Source organism: Rhinatrema bivittatum, chromosome 1 (assembly GCF_901001135.1).
Source record: "Rhinatrema bivittatum chromosome 1, aRhiBiv1.1, whole genome shotgun sequence".
Classification (NCBI taxonomy): domain Eukaryota; kingdom Metazoa; phylum Chordata; class Amphibia; order Gymnophiona; family Rhinatrematidae; genus Rhinatrema; species Rhinatrema bivittatum.
The window spans coordinates 537,346,980-537,368,147 of NC_042615.1; the positions used below are offsets into that span (position 1 = coordinate 537,346,980).

Consider the following 21,168-nt stretch of genomic DNA (forward strand, 5'->3'; position numbering starts at 1 on the left):
CTAGCAAAAGCCTCCCGTCAGGTCTCCAGCTGTCTTGGGACCTCAACATGGTTTTATCCCAGTTGATGAAACCTTCCTTTGAGCCACTGCACTCCTGTGGCCTGAAATACCTGACCTAAATGTTTGTCTGTTTAATGGCAGTCACAGCAAGGATGTAGTAATTTATCCATCTTATACCAAATTTCATCATAAGTGTTTCTGTACAACCATCCTATGTTCTTGTCCAAGGTGGTGTTGGAATTCCATCTTAATCAGTCTCATCTTTCCAACATTTTTTCCCCAGGCCACAGGACCAAGATAAGCACTGCACAGTTTGGACTGCAAGAGCCTTAACCTACCTGGGGTGGACTGAAGTTCATAGAAAAGTATATCCAGTCTTGTTTTTTGGGGGGTTTTTTATGCCAATAAACTGGGGATAGCCATTACTAAACATACTTTATCCAATTGGCTAGAACATAAGAATTGCCATACTGGCTCAGTCCAAGGTCCATCAAGCCCAGCATCCTGTTTCAAACAGTAGCCAATCCAGGTCATAAGCACCTGGAAGATCCCATAGAGTAGATGGCATTTTTTCTGTTATGTCCAGATGAGCCTCATTCTGGTGTACCATGCCAAGGCTCACTCTGAGCCTTGACATTGTTGGTGGCTCACCAACAGTCAGTCCCCATGGAGATCTGCAAAGCAATGACATGGAGTTCTTGTCACACAATTACATCTCACTACTGTTTGGACGAGGATAGCTGACTTGACTGTAGGTGTGGCTAGTCTATCTTGCAGAATTAGAAGTGTAGAACCTAACTCCATTCCCTCCTAGGGCTTATTTTTGTTTCAAGCTATCCCTCATGGATATTTTAAAATAGAAAAAAGGCTTATTGCCAATGAACACATTTTGTTGTGCCCATTGTAACTTCATTGTTCCCCTTTTTTTCATTCAGGGTAATCTGTAGCTTGGGATTCCCCATTTGTGAGGACTACCTGTCCTCTGAGAAAGCAGAGTTGCTTTCCTCTGAGAAAGCAGAGTTGCTTTCCTCTGAGAAAGCAGAGTTGCTTTTCTCAGAGTTGCTTTCCTCTGAGAAAGCAGAGTTGCTTTCCTCTGAGAAAGCAGAGTTGCTTTCCTCTGAGAAAGCAGAGTTGCTTTCCTCTGAGAAAGCAGAGTTGCTTTCCTCTGCTTTAGTTGCTTTCCTCTGAGAAAGCAGAGTTGCTTTCCTCTGAGAAAGCAGAGTTGCTTTCCTCTGAGAAAGCAGAGTTGCTTTCCTCTGAGAAAGCAGAGTTGCTTTCCTCTGAGAAAGCAGAGTTGCTTTCCTCTGAGAAAGCAGAGTTGCTTTCCTCTGAGAAAGCAGAGTTGCTTTCCTCTGAGAAAGCAGAGTTGCTTTCCTCTAATAAGTGTTTCTGATGACAGGAAGATGTCAATCCTATGAAACCTGGCTCCCTCCCCTTGGAGTTGGCTTCCAGTTATATGTGCTAAGGTACAAGCCTGAAAGGGGCCTCAGCATGAACACATGTTATGTTGGCATGCTCAGTGAGGCACAGTCAAAGTTCTAGCAATGTTGATGTAAAAGTTGTCGGCCGGGCTCCATTGGATATCAGATCACTCACTTATGAGGATTATCTTCCTGCTTGTTCTTGGGGAATACCTGTTACAAGTAAGCACCTCTGCTTTACCCACAGAAATTGAGAAAAGGGAAGTGGGTCTAGGGGGAAAGATGAGGAGTTCTGTCTTGGCCATGAGTTTCAGATGGTAGGACATCCAAGCAGTAATATCAGACAAGCAGGCTGAGATCTGGGACTGGATTGCTTATGAAATATCTGGCATAGAAATAGATCTTGGAATGAATCTAAAGATATTGATAGCTATGGGAGGAAATCAGAGCAAGAAGTGAATTAGTACGGTATATAGAGAGAAGAGGGTTCAGGACGGAACTTTGGAGCGCACAGATTGATAGTGGGATGGCAGTAGAAGAGTTTCTCACAGGACAAGCAGGATGGTAGTCCTCACATATGGGTGACATCGTAGGATGGAGCCCAATCACGGAACACTTTTGTCAAAGTTTCTAGAACTTTGACTGGCACCTACTGGGCATACCCAGCACGGCACCAAACCTGCAGCCAGCAGGGGTTCCCCTTCAGTCTTCTTTTTTCCGCGCAGCAGTAGCCATTCGGGTTGAGCTCCACAGAGATTCCTGACAGGAATTTTCCTCATGGAAAATTCGAAGGGTCCCTCCTTCGAATTTTTTGACTCCGCGGTACTCCGGTAAGTTTTTACCCGTTTTCGGTCGATTCCCATTGAGTTTGGCCCTCGCGGCCTACTGGCTGTCGACCATACCATGGCTACATTTTTCAAAGAAGGAGCAAGGAAGCACTCCAAAATTACAATAGCCAATCCACAAGGAGTGCAAAGAAGTTGTAGGTCCAAAGGTTTTTATCATCAAAAGAAATGTATTTATTGAAACTCTTAAGTAGGCAACTCCTATTCTCCAAACAATGAAGGTAAATAACTTTTTCAGGGTCCCCCGACACGGACCCCGTGTTTCGCCCGAAGGCTGCGTCGGGAGGGACAAATATAATTTTGCAATAACTTGAAAGTAGCTACAAGCCTGACTGTAAGTGAGAGCATGTATGTGTGATTGAGTGTGCATGTGTAAATGAGAGCATTTGATTGAGATCATCTATCTAAAGTATGTGAGAGAGCATGTGTGTGATTGAGAGAAACTGGTCAGAGAAGTGATGTGTGTATATAGGAGAGACACTGGACGTGATTGGTCAGGGAAATGACTGGAGTGTGTGTGAGTGATTATGGGAATGAGAAACCTTTGCATGTGGAGAGAGCTAACATAGGAGTGAAACATGGGTGTGTGTGACACAGCATGGGAGTGAGAAGACTGTATATGTAAGAGAACATGGAAGTAGGAAGCCTATCTTTGTGTATGTAAGAGAGAGACTGGTCAGGAGATGATTGGTGTGTGAAAGACAGAAACTGGTCATGGGGGTGTAACTGGTATGTGTGTGTGTGAGAGAGAGACTGATCGTGGGCACTAAGGAAGAGGACCATGAGTACAGAGCTTCAGCCACTACTGCTGCTGGTGTGTGCTACTGGCCTGCATGGAAGAGTAGGAGAGCTGCTGGAAGGGGTTAGTAAAGGTGGCTTTTTAAGTTTATTTTTCTTGATTGACTGCCATTTTAATTACTGAATATTATGTGGTGTGTGTGTTGTTTTGAAATATTTTATTGGTGTCTGGAGAATTTTAAATAATTTTTATGAGTTTTTAATTGTTGGATAATATTCTGTTCATAGTTGTGAAACATTTATTCTGCTTATTAGTATAGTTATACAGTTATTTCTGTGTTGGGATCTATATCTGCTTGGCTAGTTCTGTTTTCCTAATAGGAGGTGTATTGGTGTTTAGGGCCTGATTTAATATTTGTAGTGTTGCCTTTTCATAGGTAGGATTGTTACTGTTTGAGTGCATTCCATAATACAAGTGTAACTGTGTGCGGATTAGTTTGTGCATTACTGCAGATCTTGAGAGTATGTTACACAGAACTGACCTATGTGACCGAGGTGAGGTATTTTTATGTATCAGTCTTATTTGTTGTATTTTCTCAAGAGGACATGCATTAGTGATAAACTGCTGTCTTTTCATAAGTAGGGCTATTGAGCCTGGTAGTTGGAGTTCGTGTTGCTATTACTGAGATGACACTAGAACCAGAATATAATTTTTGTAAGGTGAGTTGAATGGGAAATGTCATAATTCTGCTTTACATCCATAATTGTGGATCGGGGGGTTCCTGTGGATGCAAACTACTTTTTACATTTAGCCCTATGATCATGTGTTCAGTGTGTCACGCATGTGAGAACCATCTGTTAGGTGTGTCCTGTCAAAAAAGGTTGAGAACCACTGCTCTAGAGTACCTGGGGGCCCATTTCGACACCAAACAGAACAAAGTCTTCCTCCCTCCTCAGAGGAGAAGGAATCTGATGGAACAATTAAGACGATTGATGATCAATGCACGCCCCAAGGTATGGGACTATTTTCAAGTCCTCTGCCTCATGGCATCAACCCTGGAGGTCATCCTGTGAACAAGGGCCCATATGCGACCGCTCCAGTGCTCCTTACTGTCATGGTGGAACCCACTGTCCCAGGACTACTCAATTCGCCTCCAACTACCAGCAGAGGTATGTTCTCAGCTACAGTGGTGGCTACAGGAAGACCACCTAAGCAGAGGAATATGCTTATCCCCACCAAACTGGACCTTGCTCACCACGGATGTGAGCCTGCGAGGGTGGGGATCCCACTGTCAGGAACTGATGGCCCAGGGACAATGGAACAAGGAAGAAGCAAAACGGAACATAAAACCGCCTGGAAACTCGATCAGTCAGACTAGCGTGCCTGCGATTTAGCCACAGACTCAGAGGCAAAGTGATTTGAGTAATGTCGGACAACGCGACAACGATTGCTTACATCAACCGCCAGGGAGTAACCAGGAGCCAGCAGATGTCTCTGGAGGTAAAACTACAAGGGATCTCAGCCTCCCACATCGCAGGAAAGAAGTCTCAGCAGACTTCTTCAGCAGAGAGCCTGGACCCAGGAGAATGGTTGCTGTCGACCACAGCCTTCCAACTGATAGTAAATCACCTGGGCCTCCCAGCCATGGATCTAATGGCCACCCGTCTCAGTGCCCAAGTTCCCAGGTTCTTCAGCCGCAGAAGAGAGCCACACTCTCGTTCAGACTTGGCAAGAGGAAGACTTACTGTACGCCTTCCCTCCATGGCCACTACTGGACAAGGTCATCCGCAAGATAGAACATCACAGAGGATTAGTTCTACTAGTGGCCCCGGATTGGCCAAGACTACCATGGTACGCAGACATGCAAAGACTCCTTGCAGGGAACCCTCTGTGCCTACCTCCACACAGGGATCTTCTCCGACAGGGCCCAATTCTCCACGAAGATCCGACTCAATTCTCTCTTACGGTCTGGCCCTTGAGAGGACTTGCCTGAAGAAGCGCGGTTACTCAAAGGCCGTGATTGACACCCTGCTCTGAGGGCGCAAGTTCTCCACATCCCTGGAGAGTTTTCGAAGCCTGGTGCGAGGACAGCAGGATAAACCCGTGGACAGCCAAGATTCCCATGATTTTGTAATCCCCTAGAGCAGAGCTTTCCAAACTGTGTGTCGGGACACGTTAGTGTGTCGCCTGCAGTGTGCAGGTGTGTCGCGCAAGCCCGGTCAACTCTGACGCGAGTTTGGGCTTTTTTTTTTCTAGAGATTCACTTTTTTTTTTTCAGTTTATGGGTTGCTTATTATTGGGTGATTTTTGCTGTCAATCGCGTTTTTTTGGGGGGGCTTGGTGGGTGGAACGAGCCCAGCCGTCCTTGCATTGGCTGCTGCTGCCGATGAGGCCTGGCCATGAGGAGTACTGACTGCAAGCAGCAGTGTCTGGTGATCATGGAAGGGAGTGAAGCACTTAACTGGCAACAATCAAAAAGACGAGGTACATGAGCGTGGGGGCCAGACATGTGCTGTGGGGGGCAAACGTGCTGGGGGGACAGACATGTGCTTGAGGGGGAGAGATATGAGTGTGTGGGGGCCAGACATGTGCTGGGGGGAGGAGAGAGATGAGTGTGTGGGGGACAGACAATTTGTTTTATTATTGTTTCTCATAAATTATAACAACATGAATCTTGGAATATATATTTTTAATATAAATTTAAGGTTTTCATGAGATAGGTTGTGTCGTGAAACATTTTATTTATGTATATATTTAAGGAAACATACATAAATTGTCGAAATATGTTTCGTTCGTTTAACCTTTAACCTCTGGTTTACTAGTAGACTGAATTACTGTGTCGTGAAATTATGTTTGTCTAAAAAGTGTGTCACCAACATGAAAAGTTTGGAAAGCTCTGCCCTAGAGGATGGTATGAAGAAGGGGTTGTCTCTCAACTCCCTCAAGGTCCAAGTAGCCACACTGTCCTGCTTCAGAGCCGAAGTGGAAGGTATCCGGCTATCAACACATCCGGATTTGACCCGCTTCCTGAAAGGTGTTAAACTACTCCAACCACCCCTGAAGTGGCCGGTGCCTCTGGAATCTCAATCTAGTATTAGACTTCTAGCTGGGGAGTCCTTTAGAGCAACACGCGGTCAGTCACTACGCCTCTTAACTTTCCTGGTGGCAATATGTTCAGCTCGTCGCATCTCCGAACTTACAGGCACTATCCTGTCGGGAACCCTTCCTTAGGTTCACGCCTGGAACCATACAGCTGCGCACCGTCCCCTCCTTCCTATCGAAAGTGGTTTCCGAGTTTCACTTGAACCAAACCATCTCACTACCATCTCCGGGTGAACATAGACTCGGAAGTCTTGTGCCTTCTTCGCCATCTAAATATCGGCAGACTCCTAGTACGGTACCTGGAAAGATCGGAACCAGTGCGCAAAATGGATCGCTTGTTCGTCCTTCACAGCGGGAAGAAACAAGGAGAAGCGGCCTCGCGGGCGCCCATAGTCCGCTGGATCAAGGAAGTAATCAAGACTGCATACATAGAGGCAGGGAAGGCCCTTACCACTACAGGTTAAGGCTCATTCTACAAGGGCCCAGGCAGTTTCTTGTGCAGAAACCAAGCTACTGTCGCCCGCCGAGATCTGTCAGGCAGCAACGTGGTCCTCCATACACACCACCTCCAGGTTCTACCGCCTGGATGTTCAAGCCCGAGAAGATGCAGCCTTCGCAAGGGTAGTACTAAGTGGGCCACGGGCAGCCTCCTGCCCTGTCCAGGAGTAGCTTTTGTACATCCCATTGGTCTTGAGTCCATCTGGCTAGGAGATGGAGAAATTACTTATCTGATAATTTCGTTTTCCTTAGTGTAGACAGATGGACTCAGCATCCTGTCCATGGCTGCCCCAGAAAAGAAGAACCTCTGATATCTAACCTCGAGACTAAGCAAATATGGGTAAGCCGCAGCCTACCCCTAGTTCAAAACACCCACAGTTTGTCCGGTGTCTGTGTTAATTGGTTGAGTGCACTGGCAGTCTCCAGTTTGGAAATTAAGCAAAGATATATCCACAATGGCTTTTCGAAGAGAGCACTGAAGAGCTGAGGTTACTGCAGCTTTGAAATCTAACTCCATCTCCCATCTGCTCGCAGAAGAGCACTATACCCATTGATCCTGAGTCCATCTGTCTACATTAAGGAAAACAAAATTATCAGGTAAGTAATTTCTCCAATAGAGGCCATGCAGCACTAGAAGACCTCTTCCCACTGGCAGCTGAGCAGAGGACACCCTGTCTGTGCAGGCCCGTGGTATTAGAACTCGTGAGAGTAGCACTTTCTCTAAGCTGATCCTCCATGCTGATCTCGTGTATCGTGAGAAATGCTATTGCCACCAGTTTTTAAGATTGCTGGGCCTACACAGAGGCGGCAGCAGCCGGACGGCTTCAGTGCCAGAAGCAGCTAGGAGCAATTGGCTCCTCCCCAACAACCATGCAATGGTGGTGACAGTGGCAGCAGGAATGAGAGAGGCTCCAAGCCTGCTGGCTAACCGGAGGGGGCCTGCCTTCATTGTGTGTGTATGTGTATGAATGGGAGCTTGTTTGTGTGAGAATGGATGCCTGCCTGAGGGTTAGTCTGTGTGTGAGAGAGAGAATGAGTGCCTGCCTTGAGGGGAGGGGGGTTGTGTGAGTCTGATGCCTACTTGGGAATTGATCTGTGTGTGTGAGAGAGAATGGGTGCCTGCCTCGGGGCGTCTGTATGAGTGAGATCCTGTGTGTGTATAAGAGAATCTGAGGGAGTAAACATTTGTGTGCATGGGGAGGGGGAGAGGGACTTAGAGCCTGTGTATGAGAGTGTGTGGGTATGTAAGAGAGCATGTATATGTGAGAGAATGAACATTCCAGTGTGTATGTGTGAGCAAGAGAATATAAAGGTTGGGTGTACCCCCTAGCCCCCCTAATCCTTGACAATCTCAAGGTGACTGGAAATTGTTCCCAGGTATGAATAGCAGGGGCTTTTTTTTTTTTTAACCTCATTAGTTTTAATTATTTGGTGTTTGATATGTGTGCTGTTTTGAAATATTTTAATTGGTGTTTGGGAAATTTTTTTAAAAATGTGTGTGATTTTAATAGATGTTCTATTTGTCAGTAGTTTGAAATATTTATTCTTTTATTAGTATGATTCTATTATAATTGATGCTTTGTTTCTTGATTTTATTTTATGAGGAATGGTAGTTGTGTCTTTACAGTGTAGACAGTTTTTGTCTGCATATTGCTGGTTCTAACTTGTGATCCTTTATTCTGTATTTAGTGAAGATTTTTCTCTGCTCTGTGCTTGTGACCAAGGGGAGATATTTTGCTAGTGTGTAGTATCTGTGTAGGGATCTATAACAATTGGGTTTTTAGTTTCACCAGTATGTGGTGTATTGGTATTCTGGGTCTCAGTGTAATATTTACAGTGCTGCTTTTTCACAGGCAGGATTCTTGTTTGAGTTCTTGGTATTACTACTCTTACGTTATAAATTTGCAGTATAGATTTTGAATGTATTTTTTACATTGTCTGGCAGTGGAAGGAGTTTGTGCTGCTGTTTCTGTGAGGTGCCTGTCTGGATGTGGTGTGATATCTGCCTCTTTGTGTTTGTGTGTATCTGATTGCCCCTATCAGCAACCTGAAGAGAATCAAAATTGGAACTTTGAGATTCTGGTTGGCAGTGTGAGTGCCTGCTATTTAGCAAACTGTTCAACAGCTGATTGGTGAAAAACTTAGACATGTGTGTATATATTGTCTAATTCAGTTGTTTGTTTCTTCTTATAACACCGTAGTCTCTTCTGCCCCTTCCCTTACCTGTAGTGGAGGAGAGAAGAGATGACAGTGGAGAGGATACAAAGATAGATAGACTGGATGAGGCTGTGGGGGAGGGTGATTTAGTGTGAAAATTAACAGATGATAGTCTGAGAGGAGAACAGCAGTGAGATCTGAGACGGCATTTGGAAGAAAGGACTAGGTCAAGGCAGTGGCTATGCTGGTGACTAAGGGCAGTAGAGCAGAGTTGGAGGACAAAGGAGTTCTGAGGCATGAGAGTCAAAGGGGGGGTTATCAGTGTTAAGGCTAAAGTCCCCAAGAATAGGGGAAGACTGTTTGAGAGAGAAGGGAAACCAGGAATCAAAGTTGGTGGGGAAGGAGGAGGGGAATTTAGCAGGGAGCCAATAAATGACAGCTGCTCAGAGGGTAGTGGGGTGAATAGGCAGATGGGGTGGGCCTCGAAGAAAAGTGAGGTAGGAGTTGAAAGCTGCGGAGAGAATAGCAGCCCAACGCTACCACTGTGGGCTACTGTGTGAAGTGAACAGGAGAAAAAAGAACCTCCATGACAGAGCAGCAACTGAAGCAGAGTCCTCAGGAAGAAGTCAAGGCGAGAAGATGAGTGTTGGAGATAGAGGTCAAGAATGTAGGCAAGCTTGTTGGAAAAAGAGTGGGTATTACACAGGGAGCACAAGAAAGGAAGAGAAGCGGGGGGGGGGGGGGGACGGGACGGGACTGTAAGATTAGAAGGCTAATGGCTGCTTGTGTACATTTAAGGTGAAAGTTGGCTTCAGGGGACCAGGATTGGGAATGATATTCCCACCTGAGTGTAGGTGAAGATGTAGGAGAATACAGAGGAGGTGTGACAGTAGCAATGAGGATGAGATGCTGTCAGGGAGAGTAGAGCTGGCAGAATGAAGAAGAAGAAAGCTTTGAAGCTCAAGAGCACTGGACAGGGCAAACAATGTCAGGGGAGGTAAGAAGTGTAGAGAATGGGGACAGTAGGATTGTTTGTAGTGGTTTGCAGCAGGAATAAGATTGGTGAGGAAGAGTAGGTGTAGTGGAACCATAGGAAACAGGGAGGGAAAAAAATCTGGCCACCTGGCTAGCTGGTGGAAGCCCAAGGGGGCTGAAGTGTCTTCTAAGGCAGCTAGAAGTATGCAAATGTATTGCAATCTTCCCAGTAACTGTGATTGTTTTAAATGGGAAGCATTTCACTGCACATTTTAAAATCAAATCTTTTTCCCGCCAGATCTTCTCCAAGTTTGGAACTGTCTTGAAGATTATCACTTTCACGAAGAACAATCAGTTCCAGGCCTTGCTTCAGTATGCTGATCCCATCCATGCACATCATGCTAAAATGGTAAGAAAAACAGCCAACTACTTAGTATCTGGAACTGTTCAAAGATGGAAGATTGCATGCCATATGGCTTTTGTTCTGTGAGCATTCACATTTACAGCCCTATTTAAATGTTAAGGTACAAGTTTAAATGTTTTACCTCTGTTAAAGCATATATCAAATGTGTATCTGTGGTATTTGAAGCCAAAGCTCAAGTTAATCATTCAGCTGACAAATGTTGAGACACACAAAGTGTAACATATATTTTGCTGGTAGAGTAACAGAACTGTTTTTTTTTTTCTTTTTCTCTTTACATTTAAAAGATTTTCTTGCAAAACAAATTTGCATATTGCTTTATGTAATAGTGTTGTGATCTCAGAAGCTCATGAGCTACATTTTTTTTCTGTTGATCCAATAAAGTATCCCTACCTACAAAATGTTCACATTTTTGTACACATGCAATTGTGAAACATGTTACAAGTTTTTACATAAGATCACATACCAGAAAACAGAATGGCTCTATAATACAAACAGATATTGTAAATGTGGCCTAATTTTTCTTGATCTCATCTTTGCACTGTTTGTACTTAAATAATGCTTTGCCATGTGTCAGAAGCATCCCTGGAAGCCATTCGGATTGCTGTTTGGAATAACAATGTTCTAGACCCTGGTATTGAAACTAATAACATGCTGGAAGTACTAGCATCTTCATTAACTAATGTAGATGGCCCTGTTTTGTTTTTTGTTTTTGTTTTTTTGTTTTTTTTAACTAGTATATCATGGGTTACTATTTTATATAGGGTCAATCTCATGTCTGATCCATGTGAATTTAGTGTATTGATCCAAGTTGAGTGCATTTTAAGGCTTTTATTTCTGCCCAACTTAATGTATGTCACTCAAACTGAAAGTAATTTGAACAGCTTCACAGATTAAACATTTCTATCTGCAATTGCGCTTAGTAGCAATGTCATGGTGATGCCATTATAGACACCTACATAGGTTTTCCACTATTTCAGAAGACTTATTTTGAAGTGATAGAATACAAAAACAGTATCAAAATTCAAGAAAACATGGGATAAATATAGGGGATCTCTAAGGAAGTGATGAGAATTATAAAGCTTAATTAATTGGGGGTTGGGCAGACTAGATGGGCCATATGGTCTTTCTGCCATCATATTTCTGTTTATCGGTGGTGGTGATCAGCCAAATTTTACTCCATGTCACACACATACACATGCTTTTTCTCTCTCACTTATAGACTCTTAATTACACATTTACACACATTCTGTCTGTCTTTTCATACATGCAGGCTCTCATTCACACCCACACATGCCTTCTCTTTCTCACTTATATAAAGGCTCTCAATCACATGCTCTCTCTTACTTATACACACAGGCTGTTAATCATATACACATAGTCTCTCTCACACATACAGGTTCTCAGTCGTACACTTTCATGCTGTCTCTCTTAATCACACGCATACTCTTTCACACAAACAGGTTTTCAATCACACACTTAGGCATACAGACTCTCAATCACTCACATACATGCTATCTCAGTCACACTCACACACAGGATCTCAAACACACATGCTTGGTCACTCTCTCTCTTCCCCCCCCCCCCCCCCCCCCCCACTAACGAAAGCAGCAGCCTCCTCCACTTCCAGCCTTCACAGCCTTGAGAGAGGACTCCCATCGGCCACAGGGGCTGATGTTGCTCCTCTTGTGCTCCGTACCGTGCTGCTCATTCTTCAGGCCACACCTCTCTCCTTCGGGCCGCTCTGCTTGCACTAGCATGGTCTCTTCTTACCGTCCACGCAGCTGCTGCACTCCACTTCCTTTTCTGGGCTGTGGGGGGACGGGAAGAAGAGACCATGCTGGTGCTGCTGACTCCAACTCTTCTGCTGCGTTCCGCCCGGGCGGAAGATAAGTTCCTATTTTGTTGGGGCAGGGGGGAGCAGCGGGGGACCGGGAAGTGTGGCGACACACCTGCGGGTGCTTGGCAACACACTGGTTGAGAGCTGCTACTCTAAACAATGCTGATAGTGAGGGTGGCTTTTGCCTTGCATCTGAACTCTGCACTGTGACTAAACAGAAGCCCCATCAAAGCAGTGTTCCCAGAGTAACCGTTGTCATACAAACTCACTGAAAAGCGAGCACAGGCACTGCTGAGGAGCGACTGGTAGAGGGTAGAATATGACACACTTAATAGAGGAAGCCAAAGCACATTATGTAGAACTAGCAGAGACCAGCAAAATGTTTGTGGGGCAAGTACATCCCCCTTCCCCATCCCTGCTCGACCTAAGCACGCAGTCGTCGTCGTCCTCCTCCTGCTTGACTTACTCTTATGCCTCCTCCCAGCCCAACCGCAGCACAATTTCCATTTTGTTCCTCCTATCTATTCATGTCATGTTTCTCTTCCTCCCTGTGGTCCTGCAGCCCCAGGAGTCACTCTGCCTGCTGTGGTGTTACACGCACGGTTTAGCAGCAGGAGAGCATGTGTTGTCTCAGGTGTATGCGTCAGCCCCTGAGCTATGAGCATAAGTTCCTGTAGTTGGGTATATGCACCTAGTCCCAAGGTGCACATATACCTCAGACTTTGCCACCTACACTCCTCAATGAATGGTAGGGTATGCATGTGTGCTAATGTGTTCATGCACATCCTAACAGCTGCCAAGAGACTCCATCCAGAGGGCTAAGCATATTTTATATCTATATGGATATATCTCTCTCTCGCATTCAGAAAGTATTCAGACCCCTTCACACTTCCACATTTTGTAACATTACAGCCTTATTCTAAAACGAATATGCACTTTTCCCCTCAATCTATTCACAATTCCCCATAATGACAAAGTGCAATCAGGTTTGTAGAAATTTGTGCAGATTAAAAAAAAAACAAAACCCCAAACCCTGAAATATCACATTTACATAAGTATTCAGATCTTTTGCTATGACACTCGAGCTCAGGTATATCCTGTTTCCACTGATCATCCTTGAGATGCTCCTCCAATTTTATTAGAGTCCACCTGTGGTAAGTTCAGTTGATTGGACATTTGGAAAGGCACAGACCTGACTATATAAGGTCTCAGAGCTGACAGTGCTTGTCAGAGCAAAATCAAAGCCATGAACTCAAAGGAATGGTCTGTAGAGCTCTGGGACAGGATTGTGCTGAGGTACAGAAAAATTGCTGCAGCACTGAAGATCCCAAAGAACACAGTGGCTTCCATCATTCTTAAATGGAAGAAGTTCGGAATCACCAGGACTCTTCCTAGAGCTTGCTGTCCCCCAAACTGAGCAATCAGGGGAGAAGGAACTTGATCAGAGAAGTGACCAAGAACCCTGTGGTCACTCTGATAGAGCTCCAGAGTTCTGCTGTGGAGATGGGGGAACCTTCCAGAAGGACAACCATCTCTGCAGCACTCCACCTATTGGGCCTTTATGGTAGAGTGGCCAGATGGAAGCCGCCTCTCAGTAAAAGCACATGACAGCCCACTTGGAGTTTGCCAAAAGGCACTTAACTCTCAGAACATGAGAAACCAGATTTTCTGGTGTAATGAAATAAAGATTGAACTCTTTGGCCTGAATGCCAAGCATAGTGTTTGGAGGAAACCAGGCACATCTCATCACCTAGCAAATACCATCGCTGAGGTGAAGCATGGTGGTGGCAGGAACATACCGTTGGGGAAGTCTTTCAGCTCTAGGAATTGGGAAACCAGTCAAGATAGAGATAAATATGAACGGAGCAAAGTACAGAGATCCTTGCTGAAAACCTGCTCCAGAGCACTCTGGACCTCAGACTAGGGTGACGAATTCACCTTCCAGCAGGATTACGACCCTAAGCATGAAGCCAAGGCAACACAGAAGTGGCTTTGGCACAATTCTGAGAATGTCCCTGAATGGCCCAGCCAGAGAGACCTGACTTGAATCTGATTGAGCATCTCTGGAGAGACCTGAAAATAGCTGTGCATCAGTGCTCCCCATCCAACCTGACAGAGCTTGAGAGGATCTGCAGAGAAGAATGGGAGAAAATCCCCACATCCAGGTCTGCCAAGATTGTAGAGTCATACCCAAGAAAATTTGAAGCTGTAATTGAATCACTCCTAAAGGTGCCTCAACAGAATACTGAGATAAAAGATCTGAAGACTATAAATGTCATATTTACATTTTTTTAAATTTGTACAAATTTCTAGAAACCTGTTTTCACTTTGTCATTATGGGTATTGTGTGTGAATTGAAGAGGGAAAAATGCATATTCAATTTAGAATAAGGCTGTAACATAAAAGTGGAAAAAGTGAAGGGGTTTGAATGCAGTGTATATATTTAGAAAAAGGGTATAATAAATATTTCTTTCAGTTTTAAAGTTTGTGGGCTGGCATATGCTGTTTGTCTATTGTCATGCATTTGCCTTTTGTGTAGTGAAACCATAGGTAGACATAACTCAAGATGTTTGCTTCAGAGTGTACTGTGGCATATGGTCTGTATGCTTATTCTGTGTGTATGCAATGATGGTGATAAATTCATATTATCAAGGCCAACTTTTAAGTTAATTTTATTCATGCTATCTAGGTAATTTTATACTGTTGTAAACCTCCCAAAAATTATAAGTGGTAAGGTCAGATTATATCATACCTTTTCACACCTGAACATGTCAAATGTTGATAGGAGTCTCCTGTTTAAAAAGAAAAAAGCTAAGCTGTGGAAAAGTGTAGCTCATTAGTTCGGAATAGCAGACCTGGTCTGGCCCAGTGACTAGGGTGGCAGTATTTGTGCACTGCTCTGTGGAGGAGCTGGGTTTGTTTCCTGGTTCAGGTCTTCTACTCTGTGTCTGCCAAGACTGAGGATGCTGCGGAAGCAGCATTCGTAGCTTCTGGATGGAGAGAGTTCCTGCACTGCCCAACAGTGACACTTGGTGGCTGAATTCAGGACCCACGGTGGCAGGGGTACTGGAGGTTTCCAGACAAGGACAGTCCATGCACTGTCTGAGCTAATGGAGATGGGAAAGCCTCTGGGTGGTTGTGAATGAGGATCCCAGCCCTGGTGCTGGTTGAACTGGGAAACCCATAGAAGCAGAAGGAAACTGACAATCTCTTCTTCTCCTTCCCCCCCTCAAAAAAAGGAAAACTTGCTTCTGATATCATGTACAATCTGATAAATATCTGCTTCTGTGCAAGTAATATTTGTTTACGATTAACTAGTTAACTGCTCTTTTTGTACAGGCGCTAGATGGCCAGAATATCTACAATGCATGCTGTACTCTCCGTATTGAATTCTCCAAGTTAACAAGCCTTAATGTAAAATACAACAATGATAAAAGCAGAGATTTCACTCGCATTGACCTCCCTTCTGGAGATGGCCAACCATCCCTTGACCCCACCATGGCCGCTGCTTTTGGTAAGGAAATCTAATTTTCACTATAAACAAATAGAGCAGATAGCTCTTCTGTTTGTTCTACCCCCTAACCTGGATTTGTAACACACTTTAAATATTTGTGGCCATGTCTGAATACTCTTTGCTTTAACATACATGCTGCTGTTGGAAAAGTCTATATAACATTTGTCTAAAGTGTCTAAACCTTGGATCTTGAGTTTGGGTGACTTGATCTTTCTGGTGAAATGAGTATCACTTAGATTGAGAAATAACAATACGATTAATTATCTTAGTCTTTCAGATGGAAACATTGAATGAGAGTACAGTTACTTAGAAATTTATACTTTAGATTTTACCATTACTGTGTGTGTGTGTAAGAAAAACCTGAAAATGCTTGACCAATTAATTTACCAAAGACTGGAAGCGACCCAGCTGTCAAAACACTGTCCAGTTGAATCCCTTATATATAATTCTGCAGACTTGTCACCAGTTCCAGTCTGGTTTCAGGGTAACCAGATATACACATTTTGTTGTACAAATTATATGCACATATCATGACTATGCTTTGGGGAGATCCTAAAACCAAGGCTCATGAGGGCTAGAGTTGGGAACATTGCTTCAGACTGAACGGAAAGATGGCTTGACTGACAGCATGGTCTTGACTCGACTTAGCATTGAGGCTTGCATGTGCACTCGTGTATCTGGTTTAAAAAATGAACAGTGAAGTCTATGGGAGAGCCTGGAGAAAAGGAGAGGGACATTTTTGTAGAATATTTTTCCTAAAGGGTAAAACTTGTCTCCTTTCCACATTTAAGCTCTAGGCTGAGGCAGTGAGCAGGTCCATTCAGCAGGAAATGAGCATAGTAAAAATAAAGGCTATCTAAATCCAAGAAAATAGCTGCAGAATGCTTAAAGCCTGGACTTTGCATCCGCAAACTGCAATCCATTCATCCTCATGTGCAGGAGTTTCTCTCCCACCTCTTTACCAGCAGTGCATGAGACTGCGGGCCCAGGGGAGGATAATTCTAAAACTACTTGTATGATCGAGACATCCGGAACAGATTCAACTCTTTCTGTATTCCAAAGTGGCTTCTCCTTCCAGCTGCTGACCTAGCTCATGCCTTTTTATTTGTTGGGTGGGTCTGAGTCACCTTGAGCCACAGTGAAGCTTGCTTTTTTTTTTTTTTAATAAATTCCTCTTCCTGTGCAACTTACCAAGACACAATAGCATCTGTGCTTGAATTAAAAAAAAAAAAAAATAAATACTGCTACAGCTATTTCTGCTTAAGAGAGTACTCTGCCCTTCAGCCTCCTCTCTATCAACAGTTGCACCTGGGTTGATGGAAAATGCCTATGACTGCAGTTCAGCCTGTGCCTGCACGCCCACACTGACCTTCAAGTTAAAAAGTTTGCTGCTTCAAAATGACTGACCACAAGTCTGAATTGCAGAATAGAAATTTTTTTTAAACAAGTCACTTTGTTAAAAAATAAAAAAATGTAGGAGCTGAGGGAGAATAGTAATTGAAGTCCACATGTCATCTTGCCTGAATTTCTACAGTGATTCCTTACATACTGGTCACTCTTCTACTCCTGCCCATCTCTCTGCATTGTTACAGAGGTGTCTACAGTGGCTGCTCCTTTGTTGTCTCCTCCCTGTAAACAGAACATAGGAAGGGATTTAGAGGATGCACTGCATAGGGATATGGTTAGAAAGTGAGACAGGACCAAAAGACATACATTCCCATGTCTCGTGCTGTTTCTCAGACTGTACAAACTCCAGTATCAAGTTCCCGCTGCAGAGATAGGAGTAGTTGTAAGTTTGCCATGGGACCAACAAAACAAGTCCCTCCCCCCCCCCCCCCATTGCTTTTGTCTTATATTTTTTATCCACTGCTTCCGTCTTTTCCCTAGCTATGCTGCTTCTACGCTTCTTTGGTTTCCCTTTGTCTATCTGCCCTCCGCTTTTCCATTTTGCTCACAAGTTGAGCTTAGGTAATATGAATATCTTTCATTTCTCATTCCCTTTAGTATGTGACTTTTTTGTAAAACACACATACCGGTTTTCAGTAGCATCGCATTGGAAATGTTACCAAGTCCACCAATAACAGCTGGTAGACACTTGGCCACACCATTTTAAGTTCATGCTTGACCTGGTGTCACTGAGATTGTTAGGAACTGATTTTTTTTTTCTAGCAGTATAGTAGGCCTTATAGGAGAAATTCACTGTGGAGGAGCTAGACAGTTGTATTATATTTCTGTGTAAATTTTGATGCAGTTTAGTGAAAGGGGATCTGATTGTGCACAATGACGTTTAACAACCGCTGGTGGGAATCTGCAGATGTGAAGAGTTGAGAAGGAGCACTTGTTAGTCCAGTCCTTGCTGTACTGACTGTTAAGACTTGAAAACTCCCTAGAGAGATTTGGCAGTGAAGGATAAGGCAGTGCACTTTGGGTGCCGAGTGTGGCTAGTCAACAAGTTAAACCTGTTCCATGGCAGAAAAAAGAAGCGAAGTGTGTTGTCACTGTCCCAGCCACTGTTAAGGAATAGCCTGATAAAGGGAGAGAGAGAGAGGAGGTGACAAACTACAAACCAAATAGCCATTTGATTGCTAGAGAGATTTTGGAAAATATTTTGAAATACTTGATAAATCTGGATATCCTCATCCTGCCAGAAGATCTGAGGTCTGGTGTGTGCATTTAGGATATATGTAATGTGTAATTTCCTTTAACATTTACAGTACTAATTTGGAAATGGAGGTCTTTCTTTACTTTGAGCAAAATGTATCATTTGAAAGCTGGAGTCACTCCTGCCCATATTGGGGGGAGGGGGGCCCAAACCATCTTCATGAATACTAGAGCTTCTTTTCACCTTTGATTTCCTTTTTTGCTGTTTTTAACCATTGTTCTGCCTATTTTGTATCAGTAGCCAACATGTGGGTCCCATCTTGCAGCATAAAAAGCCCTTTGTCATTGCTGCTTTAGTAACGAGCGATAATGGAAAAGAAGGCTCTGTATAAATGATTAATGTACATATTGTCGCAGCCTGTCAGCAAAATGCACAAGCACATGTATTACAAGCATAAAATGTATGGGGTTTGGGTCATTAATGTTTTTTCATTGTTTGTATAAAGAGCATTTTGTGAGTTCAGATAAGGATGGACTGCTGAATATGTATTGAGGTCTGCTGTGGGTGGCTTCTGTCTGCGCATAATATAATGTTCTAAGTCACTACTGTTAGTGATGTGCACAATATTATATGTACTACTTTCATGTCTATAGCTCTAAAGAGAAATGTTAGGATATGTATGAGAACATTTAAGGACAAGGATTAACATTGAAGAGCTGATGTAATTAGACACAAGTATATAATGTAAACTAAATTTTAGTGCACATTTTCTTTATGCATGTGTTGATTTCTGATTCAGTAAGCTAATATGCAGATGTATTGGGAATAAGGGAATGTAAGGGAAGGTGTAATAACCTCTCTGAAGAAGTCAATTCAGCTCCTACAATCTTTAGGGTTCCTGGTGAATTTTGAGAAATGTTTAATTTCCTCCCAGAAAATCAAATTCATTGGAGCATGGATAGATTCTCTATAAGAGAGCGTTCCTTCTGTCAGATCAGACCAACACTCTCAGGTCCCTTGTGTATAGATCAGTCAATGGCAAGGGAAGTACTGGTCATTCTGAGCCTTATGGCAGTAACAATTCACGCAGTTTCACTAACCTGCTTTCATGTATGGCTACTGCAATGGGGGCCCCCATTCCCAATGGGACCAGCTACTCAGCCCTTGACACCCAAAATGGAGATTTCACAAGAAATGAAGCAGGGACTACGCTGATGACTAGACCCATTCATCTTTCAGGAAGGAGCACCACTCAGTCTATTTCCTCACCAAGTAACATTGGCAATGGGGGGACCACATAGCTCTTTTTCAAACTCAGGAAACGTGGTCATTTATTGAAAGATAATTTCTTAAGAACATAAGACTTGCCATACTGGGTCAGACGAGTCCATTAAGCCCAGTATCCTATTTCCAACAATGGCCAAGCCAGGTTACAAGTACCTAGCAGGATCCCAAGGAGTAGATTAGGTTCCAAGCTGCTTATCCCAAGAATAAGACAGATTTCTGCAATCTACTTTAATGGTTAATGGACTTTTCCTCCAGAAACTTGTTCAAACCTTTTTTAAATTCAGCTACTCTAATAGCTTTCACCACATCCTCTGGCAACGCATTACAAAGCTTAATTATGCATTGAGAGAAACATTTTCTTATTAGTTTTAAATGTATTATCTAGTAACTTAATTGTGTGTCCCTGGTCTTTGAACTTTTCAAAAGAGTAAGCAACATATTATTTACTCATTCCATTCCACTCATTTTATCGACCTCTATCATATCTCCCCTCAGCCGCCTCTTCTCCAAGTTGGAGTCCTAACCTCCTTAGCCTTTCTTCATAGGGGAATTGTTCCATCCCCTTTATCATCTTGGTTCCCTTCTCTGTACTTTTTCTAATTCTGCTATATCCTTTTTGAGATGTGATGACCAGAACTGAACACAATACTGAAAATAAGGTCGCCCCCATGGAGTGTTACAAAGGAATTATAATAATCTGTTTTATTCTCCATTCATTTCCTAATAATCCTAGCATTCTATTTGCTTTTTTTGGATGCTGCTGCACACTGAGCAGAAAATTTCAACATATTTTCATTGAAGACCCCTAGATCCTTTTTCTGAGTGGTTATTCCCAATGTGGAACCTTGCATTATGCAGCTATAATTTGGGTTACTCTTCCCTAAGTGCATCACTTTGCACTTGTCCACATTAAATTTCATTTGCCATTGGCATGCCCAGTCTCCCAGTTTTGCCATACTGGGTCAGACCGAGAGTTCTTCAAGCCCAGCATCCTGTTTCCAACAGTGGCCAGTCCAAGTTAGTCACCTGGCAAGTACCTAAACATTAAATAGATTCCATGCTACTAATGCCAGTAACAGCAGAGGCTATTCCCTAAGTCAACTTGTTTAATAGTAATTTATGTACTTCTCTTCCAGGAACTTTCCAAACTTTTTTAAACCCAGCTGCACTAACAGCCCTAAACACATCCTCTAGCAATGAATGGTTCTCCAATTTGTTTTAAATGTGCTACTTGCTAATTTCATGAAGTGCCCACTAGTCCTATTATCTGAAAGAATAAATAACTGATTCAAATCAACCTCCTAGAATTGAGTGATCAGATATGCTCTAGCAACTTTCTCTTGTCTCATCCAAGGGAAGGAGATCCTCATTCAGATAGCCAGGTAGCCATGTTATAAGTAAACAAACAGTATGGCAAAAGGTCATGGATTCTTTACCAAGAAGCAATAAAGATATGCGCATGAATATGTAAACATTAAGCTGTCCTGCAAATGACCTACCCTCCAGGTATCTCCAACATGATTGCAGATTGCCTCAGCAGAGTTTTTATCCACACAAATGATCTCTGCAACAATTAACAGCTAACACAGTATTCAGTGTCTGGGGTCTTCCAGGAATTAGACCTCTTTGCATTGGAAAAAACAGAAAAGTGGAAAGATTTTGCTCTATTCTCAGGGAACTTGGATTCGCTTAGGTCACTTTTCTGCTTGACTGCAATGCAGATCTCATGTGTGCTTTTCCAGCAATTCTTCTGGTAGCCAGAACAAT

The 21,168-nt window shown here is 43.4% G+C and overlaps 1 protein-coding gene across 4 annotated transcripts in view; it reads left to right on the forward strand.

Moving 5' to 3' along the window:
• PTBP3 (polypyrimidine tract binding protein 3) overlaps positions 1 to 21,168 on the forward strand; it is a 389,014-nt gene that overhangs the window by 278,277 nt on the left and 89,569 nt on the right. For all 4 annotated transcript variants that reach the window (XM_029614330.1, XM_029614322.1, XM_029614348.1 and 1 more), the window contains 2 exons: positions 10,036 to 10,146; positions 15,338 to 15,512. In XM_029614330.1, coding sequence (XP_029470190.1) covers positions 10,036 to 10,146; positions 15,338 to 15,512 — 286 coding nt within the window. The remainder of the gene's footprint in view (positions 1 to 10,035; positions 10,147 to 15,337; positions 15,513 to 21,168) is intronic.